Consider the following 24651-nt stretch of genomic DNA (forward strand, 5'->3'; position numbering starts at 1 on the left):
GTTGACTGCCATCATACAATTAAACACTGATGAGACATATATTTGCACAGAAATAATGATCCTGGCATTTATATAAATAATAACAGCTCTATTTCCCTAATCATCTAGGGGAAAAAAACGAGGAGAGGGTGACAGAATTCCCAAATATGTCTGGCTTACTAGGCAGATCATTTTCAAGTACAATTTTTTTCACATGAATAAAATCATGTTAATCAATAGTATCTATTATCAGATTAAAATGAAAGAAGTGTATTTGAGCAAAAAACAATGTGGATAATATTAGAAGCATGTTTCCAAGACATCTCATAATTTCCAGAGCTTCTTTGTACATCATGGAAGATGCATGCTTTTAATACACTCCTCTATGGTGCCATAGTTTGATTTTATACAAAATGTGTCCCGAGAGTCAAGCCTAAGTGAATAAAATATATTTTTCCCCACATTTTAGCATCTCTGAAATTTAAATCTGCCTTAACAATTAATGGTATATCAACAATGATTGGCAGCACTTTTTCTTCTTTTTTTGTAATCAGTAGAATCTTAGATTCAATTAGATAGGGGATTAGGATTCCCAGTAAAATGAAACCTAGTCCCCAAGGAATACACAGTCAGATAGTGGAAAATGAGTGGAACAGGAATGCTAGATCACGCAAAAAGAGGGGTAAATAAATAGAAGTTATGAGATTAAATAAGAAAAGATTTCATAGATTTCTATTTTCACAGAGCCAGGAAGAAAAATCAAGGAAGATGAGAAAATTTGTCAAAATAGCAAGAAAGAAGAATAGGGAGATACAGGGGGAAAAAAAGGAGAGAATGAAGCATCAAGATGGAATTACAGCCGATAAGCCCACTATAGTGATCATTATTTCCTAGGTGTAGTATCCTGTGGTAGACATTCAACTTGGGGCTCCTTTTTTCATTACTTACACTGGTCAGCAGTGATCCTAGAGGGTAGGATGAGGCAGTTGTTTTTGGCAAATTGTAGATGGGGTTTTCTCTTCTCTAGCCCGCACAAGTAGATCCACGCCCCTTCCTGTACTCCTTCCCTCCCTCAAACTCTGTACATACTTCTCTTTCCACTGCCGGCTGCATTTCACCTAGTCCCAAACCACTAGGAGAGGTTTAAATGATTAATAACACTTCTGTTTGTTCTTTCAGGTGATATCAAGACTATCAAACAAATCCTCAGTCTCACAGGTATGACTTTAGCTAAAGAACAAAATATTTACCTGAAATCTGGAGGATTACCAATAAATATTTCTCTTCAGAATTTCATTTATTGTTTTTTACTTTCCCTTTTTGACTTCCCAATGAGAGAGATGGCAACTGACATGCTGGAGTTTGAGTACAGAGGAATATTGAGACTCATGTTTCTATGTAAACATTTTATAGTTATTGTTATAAAGCAGTTTGTTACCAAAACCTGCCAAAACTGAAGTCCTAATGTATTTCATCTGAGAAGTACTTTCAGCGCATTTAAAGTTAATAGTCAAATTTTTTCTTTTAAGTGTCCATAACGCTAAAAATATTGTTGAGAGATATTTTGGAACCATATTTTGTGATTCAATGAGCTCTTAAAACAGTTTAAACTTTTAAGTACCCTCTAATTTTAAGACAGACTCCCCAAAGAAACACTGATTATTAGCTAGACTTTTATTCCGAATAATCCTGTGACACAGAAGCACACAAATAGATCAAATTACATAATGCATGATGAAGACATTAAGAATTTACTGAAGATAGTGGAGAAGGTCAAGCAGGGTTTACTTTTTTTTTTTTTTTTTTTTTTTTTTGAGACAGAGTCTCCCTCTGTCACCCAGGCTAGAGTGCTGTGGTGCAATCTTGGCTCACTGCAACCTCCGCCTCCCAGGTTTAAGTGATTCTTCTGCCTCAGCCTCCCGAGTATCTGGGATTATAGGTGTGCACCACCATCCCTTGCTGGTTGTTTGTATTTTTAGTAGAGATGAGGTTTCACCGTGTTGGCCAGCCTGGTTTTGAATCCCTGACCTCAAGTGATCCACTCGCCTCACCCTCCCAAAGTGCTGGGATTACAGGCACGAGCCACCATGTCTGGCCCACTTTTAATATTACATTAAGAAACTTCTTAGAAGCTCTTACAGCATTTCAGTGCTTTCAATCAAGTTTCTCTCAGCACTGGTTGTCTTTTCTCTCTCACTTCTACAAAATTTTCCTCAACAAGAAAAATGGCGTTATGTTCCATAAACGTCTTTATGTCTTAACTCTTCTCATCAGACAGCCTTTCCTTTCTACTGCACTGCTTTCACCCCAGACCTTTCTATATTCCCTTATGAAAAAAAAAATTAGTCTTTTTTTCTTGTATTTTCCAATTTGAATTCCTCTCCCATTCATAGTGCAGGGCTAAGGGCCCCACAGGGTCATAGGTTTTCCCTTATGCTGTGCTGAGGCTCAGGATCTGAGAAATAAAGAGACAAGACACAGAAGTACAAAGAAAGCACAGCTGGGCTCAGGGGAGCCATGCCACCTATAAGCGGAGACAGGCAAGGCCACGAATGTCCAGAAGCATCTCTATTTATTGGGTATAGGTTAGGGGGCAGGGTAGTGAATGAAGTCATCTTTAAGGATAGTGATAGGGTCGTGAGCAATAAAACAAGAGGTCGACCCCCATTAGATCACCTAGGCTAGGAGGTGGACAGTGTGCAGCAAGGGGTCCACCCCCATTAGGTCACTGAGGCAGGGAGGTGGGCCATGAGCAGTGAAGAGGGTGTAGTGTGCAATATCTCTATCTATGGGCATGCTACTTCTAAGAATATCTATAGGAGGATGCTTAAGTCACACAGCAGTGTCAGAGCTGTCAAGGTCTTCCACCACCTGCTGGCAGCTTCCAATGAGTTCTATAGGATGCTTTTGAGCTAGCACAGTAACAAGAGCTAAAGTTCACAGTCACCAAGGTACGATTATCCAGCAGGGTTTTGAGCCCTTGGATGCTTGAGGGATTGCTGGTCTGAGGGCAGCATTCCACAAGAACTGGATGAAAGGTTCTACAACTCCTTTATCAGGAGGAGTGGCTCTTGCCCCAAGCCTGCCATACTGTGGGTATCTTTACAATACTGAATGCTGCCTCCTGGACCATGGATTCTTGACCTGGTATAACTATTTTTCCCTTAAATCATGCTGTGCACCACGTCTGCTCTATGAACTAATATATGATTATATAAAAGGAAATAACTGAGTAGTAACACCATAAACTAAGATATTCTTCAAGCCCTAATTCTATAAACTGATATATGATTATATATAAAGGATTACATTAAGGGAATAACTGAGTAATAACACTATGAACTGAGATGTTTTTCAGGCACTAATTGTGTCAGGATTCTGGTTAGCTTAGCTCTCCTTCCTTGGTGCCTATATGGGGGGTTACCCACACATAGAACTCTGAAGATGAAGATCCATCCCAAGAATACAACATCCTAAACTTTAAACAACAAAATCCTCCCATATAATTTAGGCTGAAGTTCATTTGTAATGTTAAAACTACCAGAATAACAGGTGTTATTTCCTTCTCATCGACAAGTCCAGAAATGGAAAATATATAAGCTCCCATGTGTCAATAAGGAGCCAAGATATATTATTTTTGCTTCATTATTCTCAAAATATGATTTACTTCTCCAAGATCTCCTCACTCTCTGAGGTGGCTGATGAACATACATTCATTTCATCCATATTTCAGACTAGAAACAAAAGAAATGTGCAAGACTAAGACAGAGGTTACAGTGTTTTTAGGAGCCTTTCTAAAAGTTTCTTAAAACCTGTTCACTTATATGCTACCATCTCATATGCTACCATCTTAGCTCATGGCCAAACCAAGTGGCAAGAGAAGCTGAGAAAGGTAATCTTTGTGTAGGGTGTGTTGCTGAGAATTCTGTTAACTAAGAAAGAAGTGGGGATATTGCATAAAAAGAGGGAGCCAGAACTCTTTGCAGCACTCGCCACAATATAAATGTTTTCATTTGCTTCGTGATCACCAGCATCGTGTAGGCAAGCATTTATTAAACTCTTTGCACGTTGCTAAATGCCTGATTTCCATTATCTGTTATCTAGTGTTTTCCTCACACTATTCTTAATTTACACATGAAGAAACCAATAATTTAATAATTATATTGTTTGACCAAGGTTACAGCTAGTAAGTCACAGGTCTTTTAGGACTATATAACTGAAAGCTCATGCATTTCAACCACTACACTTTGTTCTGCTTCCCCATTAGTCAAGAGAGATTTGATGAAATCTAATCATTTGTGATTTTGAAGTGGCTATCCCAGCAAAGTATCATGAGTCAAATTCTAGACTTATTTAACTATGAGTATAAAAACCACAGTGCCTTCATGAAGGCATTTTCCAGGAAAAAAATGAAAAGATACATCAGTTGAGAAGAAAGAGATCTGTAGTTGAACTTGATGCCATTGTGTAACAGGTAAATGCAGCTACCTGTGGAAAGCAGCTGTTCCTATATAGATGGTCTGAAGAAAGTAACTGATACCCCTGCACAGAGGCTAATGTGAGGCCAGATATATAATAATATAATAAACTTAAGTCCTATCAACAATGGTGGCAGGTGAGATGATGGATTATTGGTTTAAGTGATGTCTGCTGCCTTGATTGTGAATATCTAAGTAACTTGTCCAAGACACCAAGTCTCCGTGACAAAATGGAAGCATAAAATTTCCACAAACTTGTAGAAGTACAAATACTTGATAGGTTATTAGTCAGAGAATTCAATTAGGGCCAATGGAGGCTTCTTGAAACAAAGGAATGATTAACTTGCCAATGCAAATGTAAACAGAATTCTAATTAGAGAATTCGCTCATTGTTTCTCATTTCTTCGATTAAGCTTGCCCTGTTGTGTCTTTAGCTGGGTAAACTAATTTTTCTGTCCTACAATGCTAGTATCCAAATGTTCCCCTGTACTTCCATGTAGGCCCAATTTTTGTTAAAAGCATGGAGTTTTAAATGCTGTGAAAAACAAACAAGAGTGACATCTTGACTATCCCAGTTAAAAAAAAAAAAGTATGGCTTCATCAGTAATTAAAATAACCATATGTAGTTGGAAAGATGAGTCCAAGAATGCCATTTCTTCAAGACATTTTGAGCCAATAAGATTGAAGTACAAAAACTTCGTAAGTAAACCATACATTTCACTCAGCACCTATGGCCTAAACTGAATGGGCTATTGCTTATAAGTCACCACGATTTTAGATCTGTTATTATACCTGTAATGTATACAGCAAAATCCATATATGCAAAAAAATAACACTATTCATTGAAGTCAATAATCATGACAGCCCAGAGTTTGAATAGTAATCTTAGGGATTGTCAGTTATTTGCCTTATTTTTCTTATAAATTATTGATGATCAGGTATAAGGGATTGAATTTTCAAAAAAGACAGAAGCACAGAAAGTGAGCAGAGAAGCCATGGCTGGGGCAGAGCAAGAAGTACACACTTTTACAGTGACTCTGTTGAGGGCTACTTGTTAGCCTTTGCCATGCTCACTGCCCCGGCCCTTCCATCATCACCTCAGTTGTCTTTTCCCACCCTCTTTCATTCCTATTCTTAGTCTACAAAGTTGAATGACCCCGGTCAAGAGTCCAGCAGTTATAGGATGAGTTTTGGCAAGAGTAGTTTCCTTCCTTTTCCAAGGTTCTTCAGAGGAAGCAGACCAGGTGGTTTGCTTCTTTTCTTGCTAGTGACTGGAAAGAACAAGAAGAGCAGGAAGCAGAGTAGCTGAGGATACTTCTGATCTTCTTCCACTCATGCGATCCAAAATAGGAAAGCTTTTTATTCTCAAGAATAACGCAATTTTGCTGATTAATCTCCATGTAAAGTTCCAGTAACGACCCTGTAATTTTAAATAACAAGGCCTAAGACCCTCCATTAAAATGGAAAATTATCTCTAAGAGCATGCCATCATATAGTATTACAAGTGACAGGCTGATTAAAATCTAGATGCAAACCTGGTATAATGCACTCTTCACATGGCTTCCCACAAACATAGTTTAAAAGACCAAGAGAAGGTCTGATCTTTTAAAATCAGAGGCTAAAATCAGTAAAGCATAGACGGTAAACCTGGAGAAGAGCAGGAGTAGGAAGACTTTTAACACCTGATAACAAAATCTGTGAAGACTTTGGTTTTAATGAAATGTAAGTCTCTGAGAGATTTGACTTTGTTTACATGAGACCTCCAACATTAATGATATACATTTTCTGCAGTCTTTGCAGTCTATACTAATTTATATTTTCCACTGATTTAGTCAGAGCCCAAGGGAAATGGCAGCATAAACAAGAGACTCCCATCCATTGTGGAAGATGAGGAAGAGGAGGAAGAGGGGGAGGAAGAGGAGACAGCCTCCCTCTCTCCCATCTGCACGAGGGGATCTTCACGCCACAAGAAGGTTGGAAGCAACAAAACCTACCTGGGCTTAAGCCTAAAGCAACTGGCCTCAGGAACGGTACCCTTTCACTCACCTATCAGAGTCTCCAGGTCAAATTCCCCCAAAACCAAGCAGGAAACTGACACCCCCAACCATAGTAAAACAAAACAGAAGAACTTGAAATTGCAACTTTCAACTTTAAATAGTGCTGGACCACCAGACCTCAGTCCAAGGTAAGAGTTCATATCATACAACTTTCTCAGGTGAAAGTGGCTGCCTTCTATACAGAGTAGTACCTGCCTTCAGCCTTCTGACCCTTTCTGCTACACAGATTCCTAGCCTGAAATCCTCAGCTTTTCTGAATTTTATGGGCAATTTTTTGAGTATATGTGCAAGTGTGTGTGCATGCAGGATGGGCAAAATAGCTTTAGTCATGTTCTCAAAAGGATCTACTAAATGTTCAGAAATTTTTCTCTAGTCCTTTTATTCATTTTGCACCACCTATTAAGCATATATTTCCAAATTGTGATTTTATAATTTATAATGAAAATAAAAGAAATGGAAAAAATTCCATCAATATTATCCCTTCAGTGCTTGATCTTACCAAAAGTTTTATGGAGCAACGAGTTGAAATTAGGAAGAAAATAAAATACAGATTTTTATTTTTCATACTGTTTTCACCTTATTATCAAGGATGCTAAAAGTTAGTTTTATTTCTGGTCTCTTCAACGAGTAACATAGCATGGTTCTGTTTTTAATTTCTTAAAAAATCACTTTCAAATCCGCTAAAGGTGATTGAAAGCATGAAAAATCCTGATCCCGAAGATGAGAAAGGGGTAGGCCATGGTGTAGAAAAGCAATAGCACTCATCAAAATCACATAACAGCCGAATAATAAAAAGCAATTTAAAATATTACTTTTATGTTTCATGTACTTTGCTGCATAATTTCACATTCACAATTGCAGTTCGTCTTCTCAGAACCCTATAAAGTAGTTTGTGTTATCTCTGCTATAAAGCTCTAAGAAGTGAAACTTAAAGGGTAAATATTTTGTCCAAGATCTCAGAGATATTAAGACTGGAAGCTAGATTCAAAGTTTGTTTTTCTACTTATAAAGCAGGTGATCTTTCTAGAATACCATATTTTGTTGTTTATTTGAATATACTTATTAAGATAAAATATTAATAGAAAGATTAATAAAATAGGTTTAGTGAAAAGTAGGTGCATAATAAATTTTCAAGAATTCAGTTGGAGATGGTAATTTGAAAACATTGCTTCACTCTTCTTCCTAAATTTATACTAAAATTAAACATAATAAATTATAAATAGGAAGAGACTGTATCAGAGCTGAGAAAGGCTTATTTACAATATGATCTTACGTTTATAAAAATATATGTTCTTTAATAGAGAAAAGAATATTTTTAGGACATACAGCAAAATATTGACAATAGATTACAGGTGATTTTTATTTTTTGGTTTTTTTTTTGTTACCTTTACATTTAAAATTTCTACAATAGACTTGTTTTATTTTTAAATTATGAGTAGGTTAGATACTATTTAACCATGGAAAGAAGGCTAAAGCACTGATTTAAATATAATTCTTTAACCCTCACATTTAGAGTTTTCTCTAAGTCTAGAGTGGAGGTGTAATCAAATTTATTTTCTGTGATGCTAAGGGTTAAAACCTAGATTTTAGTGATTTAACATGAATTTAGGTAAGAGGACTTGTATACATTAAAGTTTTGAATTTGAGACTAAGTAAAAGACTCTGTCTACAACATCCATGTTTGATAAAAATATAATGTGCTATAAAATTGTGAGCCACATAATTTTAAATTTTCAACAGCTACATTTTTGTGTGATAAAAGTGAAACTAATTTTAATAATACATTTTATTTGACCAAATATGTTCCAAATATTTTAAATTTGAATATAAAAATATTCAGTGAAATAATTTACACTGATTTTTAAACATATTCTTCAAAATCCAGTGTGTATTTTATTCTTACAGCATATCTCAATTTTCACAAACCACATTTCAGGTACTCAATAACAATGTTAGGCTAATGGTTACTATATTTAAAAGCACAGCTCTAGAGTATCTAGAATTTAACATAATATTTTAAGTCTTCTAAAAATACTAGAATCCATGAATATGAATGCACAACCAGCCAATTTCTTTTATTTTAAGTAGGATTGTTGATGGAATTGAAGATGGAAACAGCAGTGAAGAAAGTCAGACTTTTGATTTTGGCTCTGAACGAATCAGACCAGAGCCGAGAATTTCTCCTCCTCTTGGAGGTAAGATCTATATTTAGTCTTCTCCCAAGGTACAAATTTCTTATTAACTTGTAATGTTTGCCATGAGCATTTTTTTTTGTTTTTCTGTTCTTAGAATATACTCCATGTCATAGAACCTTACCAGTACCACTGAATAATTTGACATGAGCTTATGTCATTTCCAAATTAAGATGTCATTTGTGATCGTTTCTCTGTCCAGATTGGATGAGCTGCCATTTAGCAGCCAAGGTAATTGGTATGCCAGGAGACTCAAATTTCTGCTATTCATCAGAGGGTAGTCATGTTTTACTATTATAAATTTAGATTAATTCACAAAAACATTATCTAGAGGAAATTCTGTGTTGATTGTGCACTGAAGGAACAACATTGGTTATATTTAACCAATTTATTCAGTGTGAGGTTATATACTTGTGGTTTGCCAGAGGATAAAGAACTTCAGAAGGATATAAGCTTGTTGGAAATGATTGAGAACTATATAATGTGCTAACCTTTAGTCATGGTAAAATAATGTGAAGGTACCTCCCACCCTAGTCCAAATCCCTCTCTTTTCAATCTTGCGTTCATTGCTCAAAAGAGGGATTCTGTCAACATGACAAATAAAATGACACACTCTTAAAAAGATACACCTGATTTGATAAAAAGAGAATAGTGAACATATGTTGAATAGGCAGAGACAATCCAAAACAATGGTCAGTAAACTACGAAATGCAAGGCCAGCAATCTTTGCCCAACCTCCCTGTCCCTTCCCACCAAGTTCTAAGCCCCTTGTGTTAGAATGTCCTGATAATTAACAAATTCCTTTATGAACAAGTCCAAGCCCAAGACAGACATTTGAATGTACAGTTCTGGAGATGATTCATCTGAATCAGTAATTCTTTCTAGCATTCATCATCTTCTTGGGAAACTCAAGGGTGCTTGTGAAATTCCTTGATTGGGGGTAGGAAGTGAGGAGAATGCAAAAGGGTAAGGAGTACAGTCTTGATTTATTGATTTAATTGACATATATATGTTGATATTACTGTGCTTGGGCCAAGGAGCAAAGAAATCATAGTCATCATCAAACTGGTATATTTGCAATAAAAGCCTGTTGATGTTCCAATTGGATGTTTACCTTTTTGGTTCAACTAGAGACCATGCATAAAACCTCACCATTTCATCCACGTATTTCTCATCCTGCCACTCTCTTAGCTTCCTCCTCGTCCTTAGCCTATCACCTACCCCTATGCTTATCCATTCAAGCAACAAGTTTTCTAGAAGCAAGTTCCAAAATATCTCTTGGTTCTAAGACTTTCTCTCATTACTGCCAACATTATTTATCTAGCTACATCTGTCTCTTGCTTGCATTGCTACCAAAGTCTCTTCTTTGGCCTCACATTGTTTTCCATGCAAAATAAATTTCGTTAAGGCAAATTTATTTGTATTACTCTGTTCCTATGCTTAAAACCCTAATATGCCTTTCTATTGCCCTTAGTATGAAATTCAAACCTATTGCATAATTACTTTACGTAGGTTTTTTTTTGTAGAGATGGGATCTCCCTATGTTTCCCAGGCTAATCTTGATCTTTTGGTCTCAAAGCAATCCTCCTGTCTCAACCTCAAAAAATGCTGGAATTACAAGTGTGAGCCACCATGCCTGGCCTACTTTTTAAATGTTTATTTTTCCTGCTAAATTCTACCTTCATGAACATCAACTATATTTTCCTTATTGGTTTCTATCTCCTCTAAAACAGGGCTGGCCTATTGTATATGACCTGCAATCATCGTTGAATGAATGGATTATCTCTGCAAGATATCTCCGAAAAACAAGTTCTTATCACTCTGTTTAAGACTGTTTTGAATGACTTTTTTTCCCCCACAAGCAAATTTTCTCCTCATAATTGACCAGAATTAGGATGGTCATATCTGTCAAATCTTTTCCACTCCAACTCACCTGTACTTTTGTCCCTGACAGAAATAAATATATTTGAAAGAGTAGAGAAAAAGTAGAGAAGAACTAAAAAATGTGAGAAAATGCCCTTTAGAGTGACACAGGAAGAGACAGGCAACCTGCAATGGATATTAGTATCTGGTGTATATGCAGGAGGAAAATGTGCTTGTGGGCACAGGAATCAATGGCTAGAACAAAATGAGAGAAGAAAAATAATGTTCCTCTTCTGTGGCTTGAGCACTGAGTTTTTACACAATGGTCAAAGAAAAGAAAATGTGCCATCCTGGAACATGGTGGTGATTGTACTCAGGGAAATGGGAGATTTGCAATGGATACTCCAGTCACTATGGGTGCAATCACCACCATGATGTGGGCCCAGAGAGTATATCTGGTGCCATTCAGAGGAATATAAGAAGTTTGCCTGATCCCCAAAGACAGTACAATGCACAGACATCAGAAAAGGTTAAAAGTGGTAGTATGGGCTTTCTTCCATATTCTAATTGCCCCAATCCTCAAATATGAGGTTTATTCCTAAAAGATTTATTCTGTGTGTGTGTGTGTGTGTGTGTGTCACTTTTCAGATCCAGATACTGGAGCTGCTGTTCTCTTCATCAAAGCAGAGGAGACCAAGCAGCAGATAAACAAACTCAACAGTGAGGTATGGAGCTGGTTAAGCGGTAAGAGGAGATGTAAATCCTAGTTACTCACAGAAGCAGTGTAATGTAGTAGTTACAAGCATGCATTCTAGAATGAGACCACCATGGGTGGATCCCCACTCAGCCTCATGTGAGTTGTGTGACCTCTGACAAGTCACTTACCTTCTCTCAAGCTCCACTTCCCCATGTGTAAGAAGGGAAGAATAATAATGCCTGCCTAAATTAAATAGTCTAGGTAAATCATTTAGCATAAAGCAAGCAGTAAATAAATCATTATAATTAGTATCATAGATATATGCATATCTGGTTTAATTGGTACATTTTGAACTTTTCATGACCTTCCCTTTTTAATGAGCAAGATTACTAGTTCACAGAAGAATGCTGTTTCTCAGTGGAGTCAAACGGCCTGAACTCTGTTCTTTCTTTGACATGCATTTGCATGTGTCACCTTGGGTACTTTACCTCTCTCAATCTTACTATCTGTTCATAGAAAATAAGATAATTTTAACAGTTTTATTGAGATATATTTAATATCATAAAACATGTTCATTTCACGTATACAGTCCAGTGAGTTTTAGTAACTTTATTGAATCCATCATCTATAAGTCAGTTTCAGGATATATTTTATTCCCCCAGTAAGATCTCTCATACTCGTGTTACAGTTAATCTCTATTCTTATGTCCAGCCCTAGGCAACTACTTATCTACTTTCTATTTCTATAAATTTGTCTTTTCTGGGAATTTTATGGAAATAAATATAAAAATCAGATAGTTTCTTGGTTACTGTCTTAATTGGGGTCTCTCCCATTAAAAAAATAAAACAAATTCTGAGAAAACGTGGGTGTGAATAGTTTATTTGGAAGGTGATCCATGAAGTATAATTAAAGAATAGAGAAGTGAGGCAGAAAAGGAAGGAAAGCAAAACAGAAGGATGTATTAAACTTGTGACCAACTGGGGCTCAACCCCACTGGAGACCTCTGAGAGACTATGTAGGACAACTCAAAATTATTCAACCTAGGAGCAAGGAAAAGTGGAGTTGAGGCTCTTCAGGCAGGCCTGAAGAAAAAAAAAAAAATCCTCAGGCAAGAATATGCAGCAAAACCTGCACCTGTCTTTGGTGACCTTCAGGGTAGACCTAGGGAAGGGCATGTGGGCAGGGACAGACACTGCAATAGAATCCTTGTCTAGGAATAAAGTCTTATTAATAGGCATTTTAATAATTTGATGACACCTTGGGAAAAATGTAATCAAGTGATGGTATTGATGAGATTTACGAAAAAATGAAGTTCATATAATCAGCTTCCTGTTGTCTATAATAAGGGAGGAGTGAGTAGTTTGTCATAAAATCTGCAGGTTTCTTTTAAATCTGTGTTTCTTCAGCTTCATGGAGATTTATGTTTTACTGCCACCTCCCTTTGCACCTGCCCTCTCTGGAGCTGAGATTGCTGCTAATAAGAAGTAAGAGAGCCAAAGGGCAGACTAACAAGGTAGAAAATCAAAACTAGATGGTGCACTAACTGGCTTGAAAATACTTCCATCACAAAGACTCAGCCATGTGCTGGATCACCCAAATAACCTCTGGTTAAAAAAACAAAAAAAAACAAATGCAACTCCCTGTTGGAGAACTGGATGTTAACCTTCTGTTGAACAGTTTTTCTCTTCAGATACTGCTCTTAGCGAAAACCACCATCAAAACTATTTGAATTATTTCCCATCACATTTGAGAAGAGCATTTAATAATTTTAAGAATGGACTGACCTATATCTTAGTTCAAATATTAGAATTATTGATTCTTCTGAGAAAAAAAAGTCTGTATCTTCACCTTTAGGAATGTAGATAATTTTTCCAAGTTAGGTCTGTAAATCCACAGACTACATTATTTCCCTTTGACAATGTGAACCAGGGGTTGATCCATTAACAAAAAAACAAACAAAAAAATTTGGAAAAAAAAATATCTTTCCAGTATGATCCTGTATTCGTGATTGCTTTTCTAGTGAGAAGACATACATCTTTTCATCTTGTCATACATTTAAATTTAAAGGGCAAAATAAAATATCAAGGTGCAATTATTCTTTCCCAAAGATTTGGGTTTTCCATATAGGAAAATAGCTGATTTAGTCACGGTTGAAGCCTAAGTAGAAAAATCTTATTCTTCACACATAATTTAATTTATACACAGTTTTGACTCTTAGGATAGTGCATTAAAACCCACTAAGACAGGCAGAATAAAAATACAAATGGACTTCAAACTGTAAAGTTATCCCTCTTCTAACCTATTTTCCTTTTCCTCATCTTTCCTGTAAAATGATAGTTTACATAGGAAAAAAAACTTATTAAAAGTCCAAGCCTAATTTTACCATTTGCCTATTTTCTACTACTAACATGTGTCATCATTCGATTGTTTTCTTCTTTGTTTTTGCTATTATTTGGTTAATAGCAAGTAAGAGAAGAATTGATAATAAGTGTGGGATATATTGCATGATAAAAACTCTACCACCAAAAGGGCAACCCCAAATATGTGTGAAGCATGCCATGCAGACTGTGGGGCATTGTGTGAGGTGTCAGAGCACTGGAGAATTTCTATTCTGGTATTTGTTCAAAGACTTAAGACATAAAGAAATTGTTCATCGGTGTGCAGATTTCATAATCATAATCCACAAGCTAAATACAGAACAAGTCTGAAAAGGAATAATATTGGCAATTACCTACATTCACAGAATGGTTAGGAGAGTTTAAAAGATGTGGAGCAGCTGCTAATATTAGAACACTTTGACAATGTTGCCATTGCTTTACAGCATAGTGTGAAATAGTGTAACTCTAAGGAAACTCTTTGAAAATTACAAAAACGTCACAATGGGGGCCATGGGCTGTGTAAGTCAAATGCTCCACTTCTGAAAAGGTTTGTAGGTAAAGGTTAGAGTGCATTCTCATTTTTGAAATCTGACTGACCCAGAAAGATACAGAGGCAAAGGTTACCAAGGGAGACTGTGTGCACAGGCACAGCAGGCATAAGGCATAAAACACACTATGGGAGAAAGAGAATTAGCATTGGAAAGGGACAAATATTTAGATTCCTATTCTGTGATTTCAACAAGGTGTTTACCTTCCCTAAGCTTAGATTTGTCCTCTATTAAATGCTAATAATAGAACCTGTAATAGAGGATTGTTGTGAGAAGTTAATATTATATGTAAAATGCGGAGCACAGTATCTTCGCTTAGTAAGTGGTCAATAAATGCTGATTTTGTCCTCACATAAGGTTATGCTTTAATTCAATGAAAGTTGACTCTTATATAAGCATCCTCCTTCTGCCTAACGGTTCCCAGTAGAGTAATAAGTGAGAGAGGATCAATGTTTATGGAATAAAATGAAAACGAATGGACCTAAGAAAAACATATTTGGTTACAAAAATCATTACTTTCACCTAAAAGACTTTCCTTTTGCTACAAAGATACTCAATATGATATCAGAATAGAAAATGAAATGGCAGATTAATGATATTTCAAAGCATCTTATCTTAACTGGTTTGACTGTAATTGTGCCACTGTATTATTTTTTTGAAAAAAATACTTATTTTTTTAAGACTTATGAATTGAGTAGAAAATAGATGCATATACCAGTTTACCAATGCTTAACAATTACCTGATATTACAATAAACATAAAATTGGCAAAATGATAATAAAAACTAGGCAGAAAATAACCTGCCAAGCTTAACAGAAAGCATAGCCATATCTGCATTTATGAAATGGGAGAATACAGCTGGCTTGTTAATTCATCCTTACTCATCCAAGCGTGCTTAGGTTTGAAAACTCTACTTGCTGTATTTTATCATTTTATTTTGTGTGTAGGTAAAGGGGCCAGAGTTAATATTAGGTGATTTAAATTCATCTTGAATTTTAAAAATACTAAGAAGAATAAAATGTGTAATATACCTAAACAAAAAAAAATGAGCATTGTAAAAATATAACAACTTGTATTAATTGATTTTTGAGGCTGAAAGGTCCCATGATCTAAAGCTGGCAAACTGGAAAACCAGGAGATATGATGGTGTAGTTCCATTTTGATTCTGAAGTCCTAAAAACCAGGAGAGCCAGTGGTGTCAGTTCCATTTCAAAAGCCAAAAGGCTTAGGACTCAAAAAGAGCTGATTTTTGCTTTTAGTTGAAGTCCAAAGCCAGGGAAAGACCAAAGGTTCAGCTCAAACAGGCAGGAGGAGTTCCTGTTTACCTAGACTTTTTGTTCTATTCAGACCTTCAACTGATTAGATGAGGGCACACACTAGGGAGGGCAGTCTGCTGTATTAAGTCTACTGATTCAAATGCAAATCTCATTCAGAAACGCACTCAAAGACACACCCAGCATAACATACCAAACACCTAGGCACCCCATGACCCAGTCAAGCTGGCACATAAAATTTGCTAGCGCATCCAACAAATGTCTTCTGTTTGTCAGTCCAGTGGCTTTCTTTACAGTTTAAGTCATTGGCCTATTTCAATGTCTAAACTGCTTTGATGGGAGAAATTATTTTCCCCTTTAGTGATATAATAATTCTTTTTAGGCTCTGATTGGATCTAAAATTTTTTAAAAATTTTTCCATAGCAAAAGATGTCATGTTTTTCGAAGATAAATTAAACACTTTCTCAAACTCAAGAAAGAAAGTATTTTAGTTTTACCCTTTACAAGTTGATATAGTGTAAGTTATGCAAATGTGTGATGAGAACTAATGTTTGAGAGAGCTGAGTTCAATTCTTGATTGTCACTACTTTGCTGGGAATCTGAGCGATATGGGGTTCTTTGTTTCCTACAACACATTAGCAAATTGTTAACTTTAAGTGACATGAGAACCCCATTCAGATCAACTGGGACTCTAGCATCTTAAAGACCAAGCTCTTATTGAGTCCAAAGGCCCCTTCTTTTCCGGGTTGACTGTGCTTCCATTACATTTCATAACTGGATAATGGGTCAGTCATGTCCTTTAAAAATCGATATTACAGACATGTCCTTATATGCACTATTCTCCTAAAGCTTTAGAGAAGATTATTATATTATCACTAAGACCTATTAGTTAAATTTCAAATTTAATTTTGTAACATCAATATCTTTTAGCTTTCTTTTCTCATTTTCAACTCCTCAAAAAGTCCATTTATGTAAGTTTCTAATATATGGAAGAGTCCCGCCAATATCGGATAAGCACTGTTATAAGATAAATTTTACTGAGGCAACAAACCGCAAATTGATTAAAATTTATTCCTCATTCAAGCAAAATGCCTAACACGGGTCAACAGAAGGGGCTGCACCATCTGGAATGTCACTGATTGGCTGTTTTCCATTTGAAGTGTGGAGTACAATTGTTTGGCTTGAAAGATACACACATCATTTCTGCTCATATTTTATTAACCAGAACTAATTCCATGGGCACAGGTTAATTTCAGTGGGAAAAGAAAGTGTAATCTTTTCTATATCCCAAAAGAAATAGAAAACTGGATACCGGCAAACATAAATGATATCTACAATAGCACCTAAAAGCTAACAGAAAAATTTTGTCCCTCATTTAATTTTGCTCAAAATTCAATTCCAAATATCCCCCAATTAAATACATTATATATTATCCAAATAAAAAAATATCAACAATGAAAGGCCTTCCACTGGAAAACAGGGAATCTGTTTTTGTCTAGTTATACTTGACAAAGCAAATAGATGAATAAAACCTCTTTGAGTCAAAGAGATAGAATAGTAAGAGAGGCTGATTTTTAACTAAGGGTTGCTTTACTACTTTTCTAAATGCCTACAAAAACAGGACCTACATGAATAATATCTTACAGTAAAGTTGATTCCTTAGTCCTCTGAATTAGTGCTACCATTTTACCTTTTCATTAACAATTGAGCCAACTGAAACACACTGACAGAATTGTCAGATCATTCCAAGATTTGTCTATGTAGACTCTTTTCTTCATCGTCCTGATCATACATAGTTCTTGATCATCCATTTTCAAAGCAAAATATAAACAAAAGCTGTACATTCACTTTTTAACCTAGAGCAACAAAACTCATTTTACTGCTGGCAAAACCAACTGTTTTAATTTTTAGATATATGTTATTGATGTTAATACTACATTTTGTGGGTATGGGTTTTTAACCTGGAAGGCTTCCAACTAATGTATGCTTTGTAGGACTCTATTTGGTTATTTTTCAGTTCTCGAGCCTATATAAACAGGCAGATTTAAAACTCTCATGAGAATGTTACTGATTTTTAAAAATTCTAAATAACAATGTGGATCTCTCAAAAGAAAAACAGTATGCCATTCAGAAAGCTTCTCCTGTGAGGTGTGGATTTAAAATGCACACAACTTTTGGAGACTGGTTGTTTTCGTCTTCTTTGCCTGTAGTTGCTTATATATCGGACTCTTCTCATCTTTGAATAGAAGAACTAAATGGATATATCAGTAAGGGCCCAAGTAAAAACCAATGCCACATCCCAAATGGGCAATTTTAGCAATGTTGAATTAAAAGGTTGTTTACGAAGTAGTATAGGGAAACCACATTGGCTAGAACCACCCCTCATGAAAATAACAACAGAAGTTCACCACAACTCCTAGGTCAGAAGAGGCCAGGGTAGAACAGTTACAAAAACATGAGTCAGAGAAAGCTGGGTGGAAAAGGTTAGTTGTCAGAAGCTGTGATCTTTTGTTTTGTAGTCACATAGTGACTACAGTTAATAACAATGTATTGTGTATCAGAAAATTGCTAAAAGAGTAGATCTTAAATGTTCTCACCACAGAAAAAGTGGTAAGAATGTGAGGTAATAAACTAATAAGCGTGACTTAGTCATTCCACAGTGTATACCTATATAAAATATAAAGTTATATAACAAATATATATTATTTTTCTCAATTTAAAAAATAAAAAAAGAAATTTCAAACTATATTGGGGTTAAGGATCTGTCTGTAGACAGCATGAACTAGCAGCATTGGCATCAACCTAAGCTTATTAGAAATGCAGAATCTAAGGCCCTGCCCAAGACCTACTGCATCCGAGTATACTCTTTGTCTAAATCTCCAGATGATTCCTATACACATTAAAGTTTGACAAGCGCTGTTCTACACAACCAGTATTCTGAGAGCAGACACACTTTCATTTGGTGTTTACTGATAGCAGTAAAGATCGTTTAGCCAGACAGCAATTTGAATACTAATCAGACTTCATTACAGAGACCAGGAAAAGAAGATGACAAGAGCAGTCAAAGGGTGGATAAATAATAGATTACCATGGTACAGCTGAAGGAAGGCTGAAAGGCCTGAGCTTGCAGAAACTCAGCAAAGTCATTGAATCACTTTCAAGACTATAATTGGTCATTTTGTATTGGTAATGCTAGACTTGTAATTCTTCTCTAATTACAATTTAAGAGGCATCAGCTGCACCTGCAAAAGTAAAACCCTGGTTAGTAGTCCTGTGTGACCTAGAACAAGCCACTTCACCTTCCAACATTCTAGTCTCTCCAGCTGTAGACAAAGATTTACAACTTTCATTAATAATGGGATCGAGGTCCTCATTTGGGTGAAATGTATGCAAGTGCTGAGTATGATTATTATTTTAGCTGACAGATAAAAAAGACTATCACTTGTTTTGAATGCTTTGTAAAGCAAAAGACACAAGAATGAAATTATGCCAATCGTCTTTTTTGTTTTGCCTGCTTATGGAGTTTGTTTGAACATGTCTGAATCCTGTGATAAATATGCAGTGTAACAAAGGATTAAATGAAAAACCATTTAATTTACCCAAATAATAACTTGTAAAAATGTATATGTATTCATAGTGGGGCAGGGGAGGATTGGTATAATTAATACCCCTTAGGAAAATTGTGTCTAGCAGGAAAATGTGTACATGTTTGGCAAAAATTGAGTGACAGGTCAAGAACTCTTCAAGCTAAGAAGATTATGTCAACAGATGCATTCCCCATCTGCTCTCTGAATGTACAAAAATGGAAATCACATTTTTTAGCTGCTTATCAATGGAAGTTCCAGTTATATTCAAAGCCCAAGAATTATATCACACCAATAGCCAAGACAGAGAAATAGAAAACGTACGTAAAATGAAGTAAAGCTATTTTATATGATTTTACATGTCATTTTATGTGAAATGAAAGGTATTGTCAAAGACACTTTTTTTCGGTCTGCATTAGAAACTCATATTTTTATTCCCAAAAGGCACACCTTAATAACACATCAGCACAGCAAATCTGTGTTTACAGCAAAAAACACAATCTAACTGTGAACACTGACAATGCATGGTGTTTTGGAACAACAGATCACCAGTACCACAGATAGGTTATGTAAGCCATTTAATTACATAATGTTTTGAAAGCTCCCATTTTGAAGTGGTGGCGACTTCCATAAGATGTGGGTATTATATGAAACATTCTTACCTGCTTAGAGGTATTCTGACACTTCTTTATCTTTCAGTGATATTTAGGGGCAACTGATGAAAGTGAGTTATTTAAGTTCAATTGAAAATAAAAATTCATAAGAAATTCACCATGCAATTCACTATTCATCAAACTATTCATGAATCAACAAAGATCTGGAGAGTCCTATTATGTGGCAGGATTTTTACAGGAGTTTGACTACTGTAAAGAATAATAAATACATGTAGTATCTAGTCTACCTGCCACCCAGCTCCACATTGATCCTTATTCAATTCTGATCAAAACCAGGCTGCACATCCCTACATTTTGACTCACACATCCTTTATAGAGATATCTTAATCCATCTTAATACAGTTGCTCAAACTTTGGACTTGAAATACAGGACCCTTCAGTTATTGCTGTTTCTACCTGCTATTGCAAAGATCCATGCAAGGCAATACTAAATATTGGAGACTTTTTCTTCTGATATTAGTTATGTAAAATTGTTATCAAAAATGGCTCATCTCTCCATGCTAAGGCAGAAGAAAAGTTATAGAGATAACTGTAGTTTCTATTTTCTTAAAGCTAAACACTTTCTGGACTAGAATTCCCTGCCTTGCAGAAGTTTTCTACCAAGCTTAGTGCCCATGCCACAAATCCACTACCAAATCCAGCCACTTGGAATTCTGCATGATACCAGTCATATGGGGACTAAAGTTTTATATGTATTATATTATTTAATCCTTACAACAAAGCCCTTATGGAAATATGACATGGAGGAGGGTGAGAAGTAGCATTACATCAATAAAGGTGATTAAACATGAGAGGAGTAAACCAGATACTCTGCAAATGTAGGGCAACAATGACTATTTCTAAGCTGGCAGAAGTTTTGAGGAAACCTGGAAATAGCAGAAATAGAAAAACTGTGGTAGTGATTCCCTTCTTAGAGGTATGGAAGGATCAGTGTGTGGATAATCATGGCCAGTTGGCAAGTCGGTTGTCACATGGGTTTTTATTTATGACAGGAGAGCAAAATGCATTGCCTGCAAAACACCTAATGATTTGTGTGGTTAATGCACGATGCTGGGAGAATAGACAAGGGAAGAATCTTTAGGTGCTTCAAAGTTTTGGATAGAAAACTGTACCACTTGGAAACACAGATGGTGTTTTCATCACTTCTTTTTTTTTTAACAGTTGGGATTTTGGAAGGGATAGAGAAATCTTGGATGTGAACAATTGGCTACGCAGATGGTGATGGTAAACTGGTTTGGCCAACAGTTTTAAATTCCAGACTGATGGATTCCACAGAAGATCAAGAAGGAGAAGGGGGAAGAAAAATAGAGGAAGAGGGGAAAATAAAGAAAATGTAAATTAATAAATAAGAATGTATATGGTTATGTTTCCTTTATGCACTATCTTTATAAATACAAAGAATCTGAAGGCCACATCTACAATAGTCATCCAGAGTAGCAATTAGGGATGCAAAATGTTTGCCAAATTTCAGTTGATAAACAGCTCTCAATTATGTAACTGAATTAATCACTTGGCATTCATAATGTAGTTATGAGATCTAGGGATCAGTTAACTGGGGGAAATTTCCCAGAGAATTAAAACTAACCATGGAAATCAACTTTATGTTGGGACAGATGACAAAGCAATAAGACAAGTGAAATCCAGCAGAAAGCTTGGCCAACGGACAAAAAGTTCCGCAATTATGAAGGAAACACAATAAGGGAAAAGGGATTGTTAACAGTAGAAATAACACCTGCACTTAAAATGAAGGGATAATCAAGGATTTGGTTTAGGGAAGTTTTATACATACACATATATATATAATTTCCTAACCATCATACCTAATTTTAGTATATAGACTTAGAATGAAGATAGCCAGTTATAGCTTTTCCAATACAATTTTGTATCAGGCAACTTTCTCCTAAAATATTTACGGTAAAATCGTGAGATAAAATAATATCAGAATCAAAGGCAATGTAACAACCAAAAGCCTTCAAAATGGAAGTATTGTATTTGTTTTTGCATTCAAGATTTGCTGAGTGCCTCTGGCATTCTAGGCATTGCCTTGAGACCAGGAGATTCTGAGATAAGTTTCTACCCTCAAGGAACTCAAAGACTAGTTGGTACAGACAGTCTCATGTGATCCAAACTGGTCAGAGCTAAAACTGCTATGTGAGTACCAATAAGCTACAGACAAGCTCTGCTGAGAAAATTAAGTGCTAAAATAAGTTTGAAGGAGGAGAAGATTTTCTTGCCAGACAGAGAAGGACAGAAGAGAAGAGCCCCCAATCAGAAGGAACAGCCTGCACCAGGGCAGCAAGGGGTGAATCTCACTGTATCAGCCTGATGGTGTGCAAGGGAGAAAATGCAGGACCTGGAGCCATTAAAAAATACAGTGGAGCTTGTGAAGGGCTTTATCGTATCTGCTCAAAGAGATCATATTTTCTAATAAAAGTGTCAGACACACTTAAATATTTTACGCTGCTCAATTAAAAATTGAGGTAAGTGGGAAAACTTTGGTTCATTTGACGAGAACCATTTTGTTTAATTGATCTATCTCTTTGCAGGTAAGTTGTATTTTGAAGATGTATCTTCTTAAGTGGACAGAGTTTTGTTCACAAAGCAGCCCCAACCATCCTTTTTTAGCAAATGCATGTCTTCTTACCATGCTATGGAGAAGCAATTGAGCCATCACCCTGACAGTAGAAACACGGCATTCTTTGCCTTCAACATTTGATCAAGACTAAGGTCTTTCCTGTTTCAGAATAAATTTTGATAGCAAGCCCAGCAGGAAGCAGTAAACAAAATCCAGTAAAACTTTGTGGCATTTTCTGTGGCAGTATGTCATCACCTTTACTGCCACCACTGCCTCTACTTCCGGGAAACACCATTTTTCCTTGTGACAGCTGGCTTTGTCATGGTAAAAAGAGAGATCCCTTACTTAACAGGAATTAATTTCCTCATGCAACTTTCATAAGGTTTAGGGGTGTATCCCTAGAGACACAGTGACAGAAGACTTCCCTAACATAAATTGATTATTTCCCTCTAGAGTTAAAGAAAGCTCTGTTTCCTTGAGTTACTTGCTCCTTTTAGTTCAAGCTAGGATAGTAATTTGTCTTCTGAAAATGTTAGTGCTTGGTTATGTTCCTGGATCCTGTCAAGACTCTGGATTCCCATTGAAAATTCATGGCCTCAAAGTTGTGGCAAATGCATGGTAAACCAGGCACAGAAAGAGAAATATTGCATGTCCTCACTCATATGTGGGAGCTAGAAAAATGTGTCTCATGGAGGTAGAGAGGATGATGATGATTACCAGAGGCTGGCAGGGGAGAGGTAAGGAGGAAGAGATGTTAATGGTCACAGAAATACAGTTAGATAAAAGGAGCAAGTGCCATTGTTTGACAGCATAGTAGGGTGACTATAATTAACAATAGCTTATTGTATATTTCAAAATAGCTAGAAGAGAAGATGTGGAATATTTCCGACACAAATAAATGATAAATGTTTGAAATAGTGAATATACTAATTATCCTGATTTGATCACTGCACACTGTATTCATGTTAAAATATCACATGTATCCTACAAATACGTATAATTATTATATATCAGTAAAAAAATAATGTGTCTATGCAAAGGTATTCAGTTATGGAAAAATCTGTTTACCTTGAAAACCAGAAAAATAGTTCATCAGAAACATGTCTATTAACCTATCTGTTTCTAGTTCTTACCCTGAGGCAAACTATTTCTACATTCATATAATTTGCTATGAAGAGATTTTACTATGTTTAATCAGTCTATTTTTTTAATGATGACACTATTTATTTACTTAATGTCAAATTAACATTTCAGACAACTTTTTCCTCACAAGGCTACCTTTCTGTGCCACTGTGCTCTTTACATGTTCTGACCACATCAGGAAAATCCTCTTAACCCTCTTAAGCAATCTTTCTTTTTCCACATGATAATACTCTAGAGCAGAAGGAATACCAAAGTTAGGAGCCCTAAATTCTAGACTGAAGACTGTCATTCATGAAATAAGTGGCCTTAACTATGTCCTTCCACCTCTGAGTCTTATTGCTCCCATTTTACAAGCTGGGAAATAATAACACATCCCTGCCTATCTTAGCACTGTTTGCAGATCCAATAGGGACAGTGTACCTGAAAGCACATTGTATAAATTTACACACATACAACAAACATTTATTGATTAACATAATTGTTGATATGCCTAAAATTCAAAATTGTTCTTCAGAGACTGTGCCTTTATCTAATCCTCAATAAAAAGCCAATTCAAAACATTTTTATTGGGAAGTGAACTAATGTAGCCCTGGTGAGTTTCATACATGTATTAAGCTTGGACCATCTATGTGAATGGATATGTAATGTGCCCCTTTAACCATCTCATTTAGTGGCAGCCTTGTCTTCGCAACTTACAATACAAGAGTTAATCAATTTAAGGTGGAACCCTTGTGAATGTAGGTAATGCAAAGATCCTGGGGTACTGATTTAAGTGTGATTCCTGTGCATTAGAATTGAAGCTTGGCAGGTAATAAAATTGACAACCTGTAATGAAGATTTCAAAGCATATTGAATTTTTCTCATATTCATTGTTTCACTTCTTAAATGTGAGGCTGAGAGATGTTGTCTTCAGAAGTTTTAGATCTGCTGAAAAGCCTGGACAAGTATTCAGTTGAATCCCTTGAGTTTCATGCCAGCAGTAGGGCAGAAATAGTTTTGGCCTGGCAATTTCAAGGCAGGTGTTACCAGTTGGTTGCCCAAACCATGGAAAAACCTCCTTCTGGCCTTTTTTAAATGCCTGACTTTGAGCAGTGTTACCTCCTGATGGGCCTGCCAGGGAGAATTAGTTTCAGAGTGCACTCACAGGAAGAAGACTGAATTAAGTTGCTGGTTGAATTAGGAATGTGTACTTAAATGTTGAAGAAAGTC

General features: G+C 36.1%; 1 protein-coding gene and 1 long non-coding RNA gene across 5 annotated transcripts in view; one reads left to right on the top strand and one right to left on the bottom strand.

The window, feature by feature from the left end:
• Positions 1 to 24651, top strand: part of KCNH8 (potassium voltage-gated channel subfamily H member 8) — a 331425-nt gene that overhangs the window by 303274 nt on the left and 3500 nt on the right. For 2 of the 3 annotated variants that reach the window (XM_035277743.3, XM_078354394.1), the window contains 4 exons: positions 1159 to 1197; positions 6290 to 6642; positions 8600 to 8709; positions 11218 to 11294. In XM_035277743.3, coding sequence (XP_035133634.1) covers positions 1159 to 1197; positions 6290 to 6642; positions 8600 to 8709; positions 11218 to 11294 — 579 coding nt within the window. The remainder of the gene's footprint in view (positions 1 to 1158; positions 1198 to 6289; positions 6643 to 8599; positions 8710 to 11217; positions 11295 to 24651) is intronic. The other variant, XM_002759643.6, reaches the window with a different exon arrangement.
• Positions 1 to 24651, bottom strand: part of LOC108588864 (uncharacterized) — a 382270-nt gene that overhangs the window by 179887 nt on the left and 177732 nt on the right. The window lies entirely within an intron of this gene.

This window comes from Callithrix jacchus, chromosome 17 (assembly GCF_049354715.1).
Source record: "Callithrix jacchus isolate 240 chromosome 17, calJac240_pri, whole genome shotgun sequence".
Taxonomy (NCBI): Eukaryota; Metazoa; Chordata; class Mammalia; order Primates; family Cebidae; genus Callithrix; species Callithrix jacchus.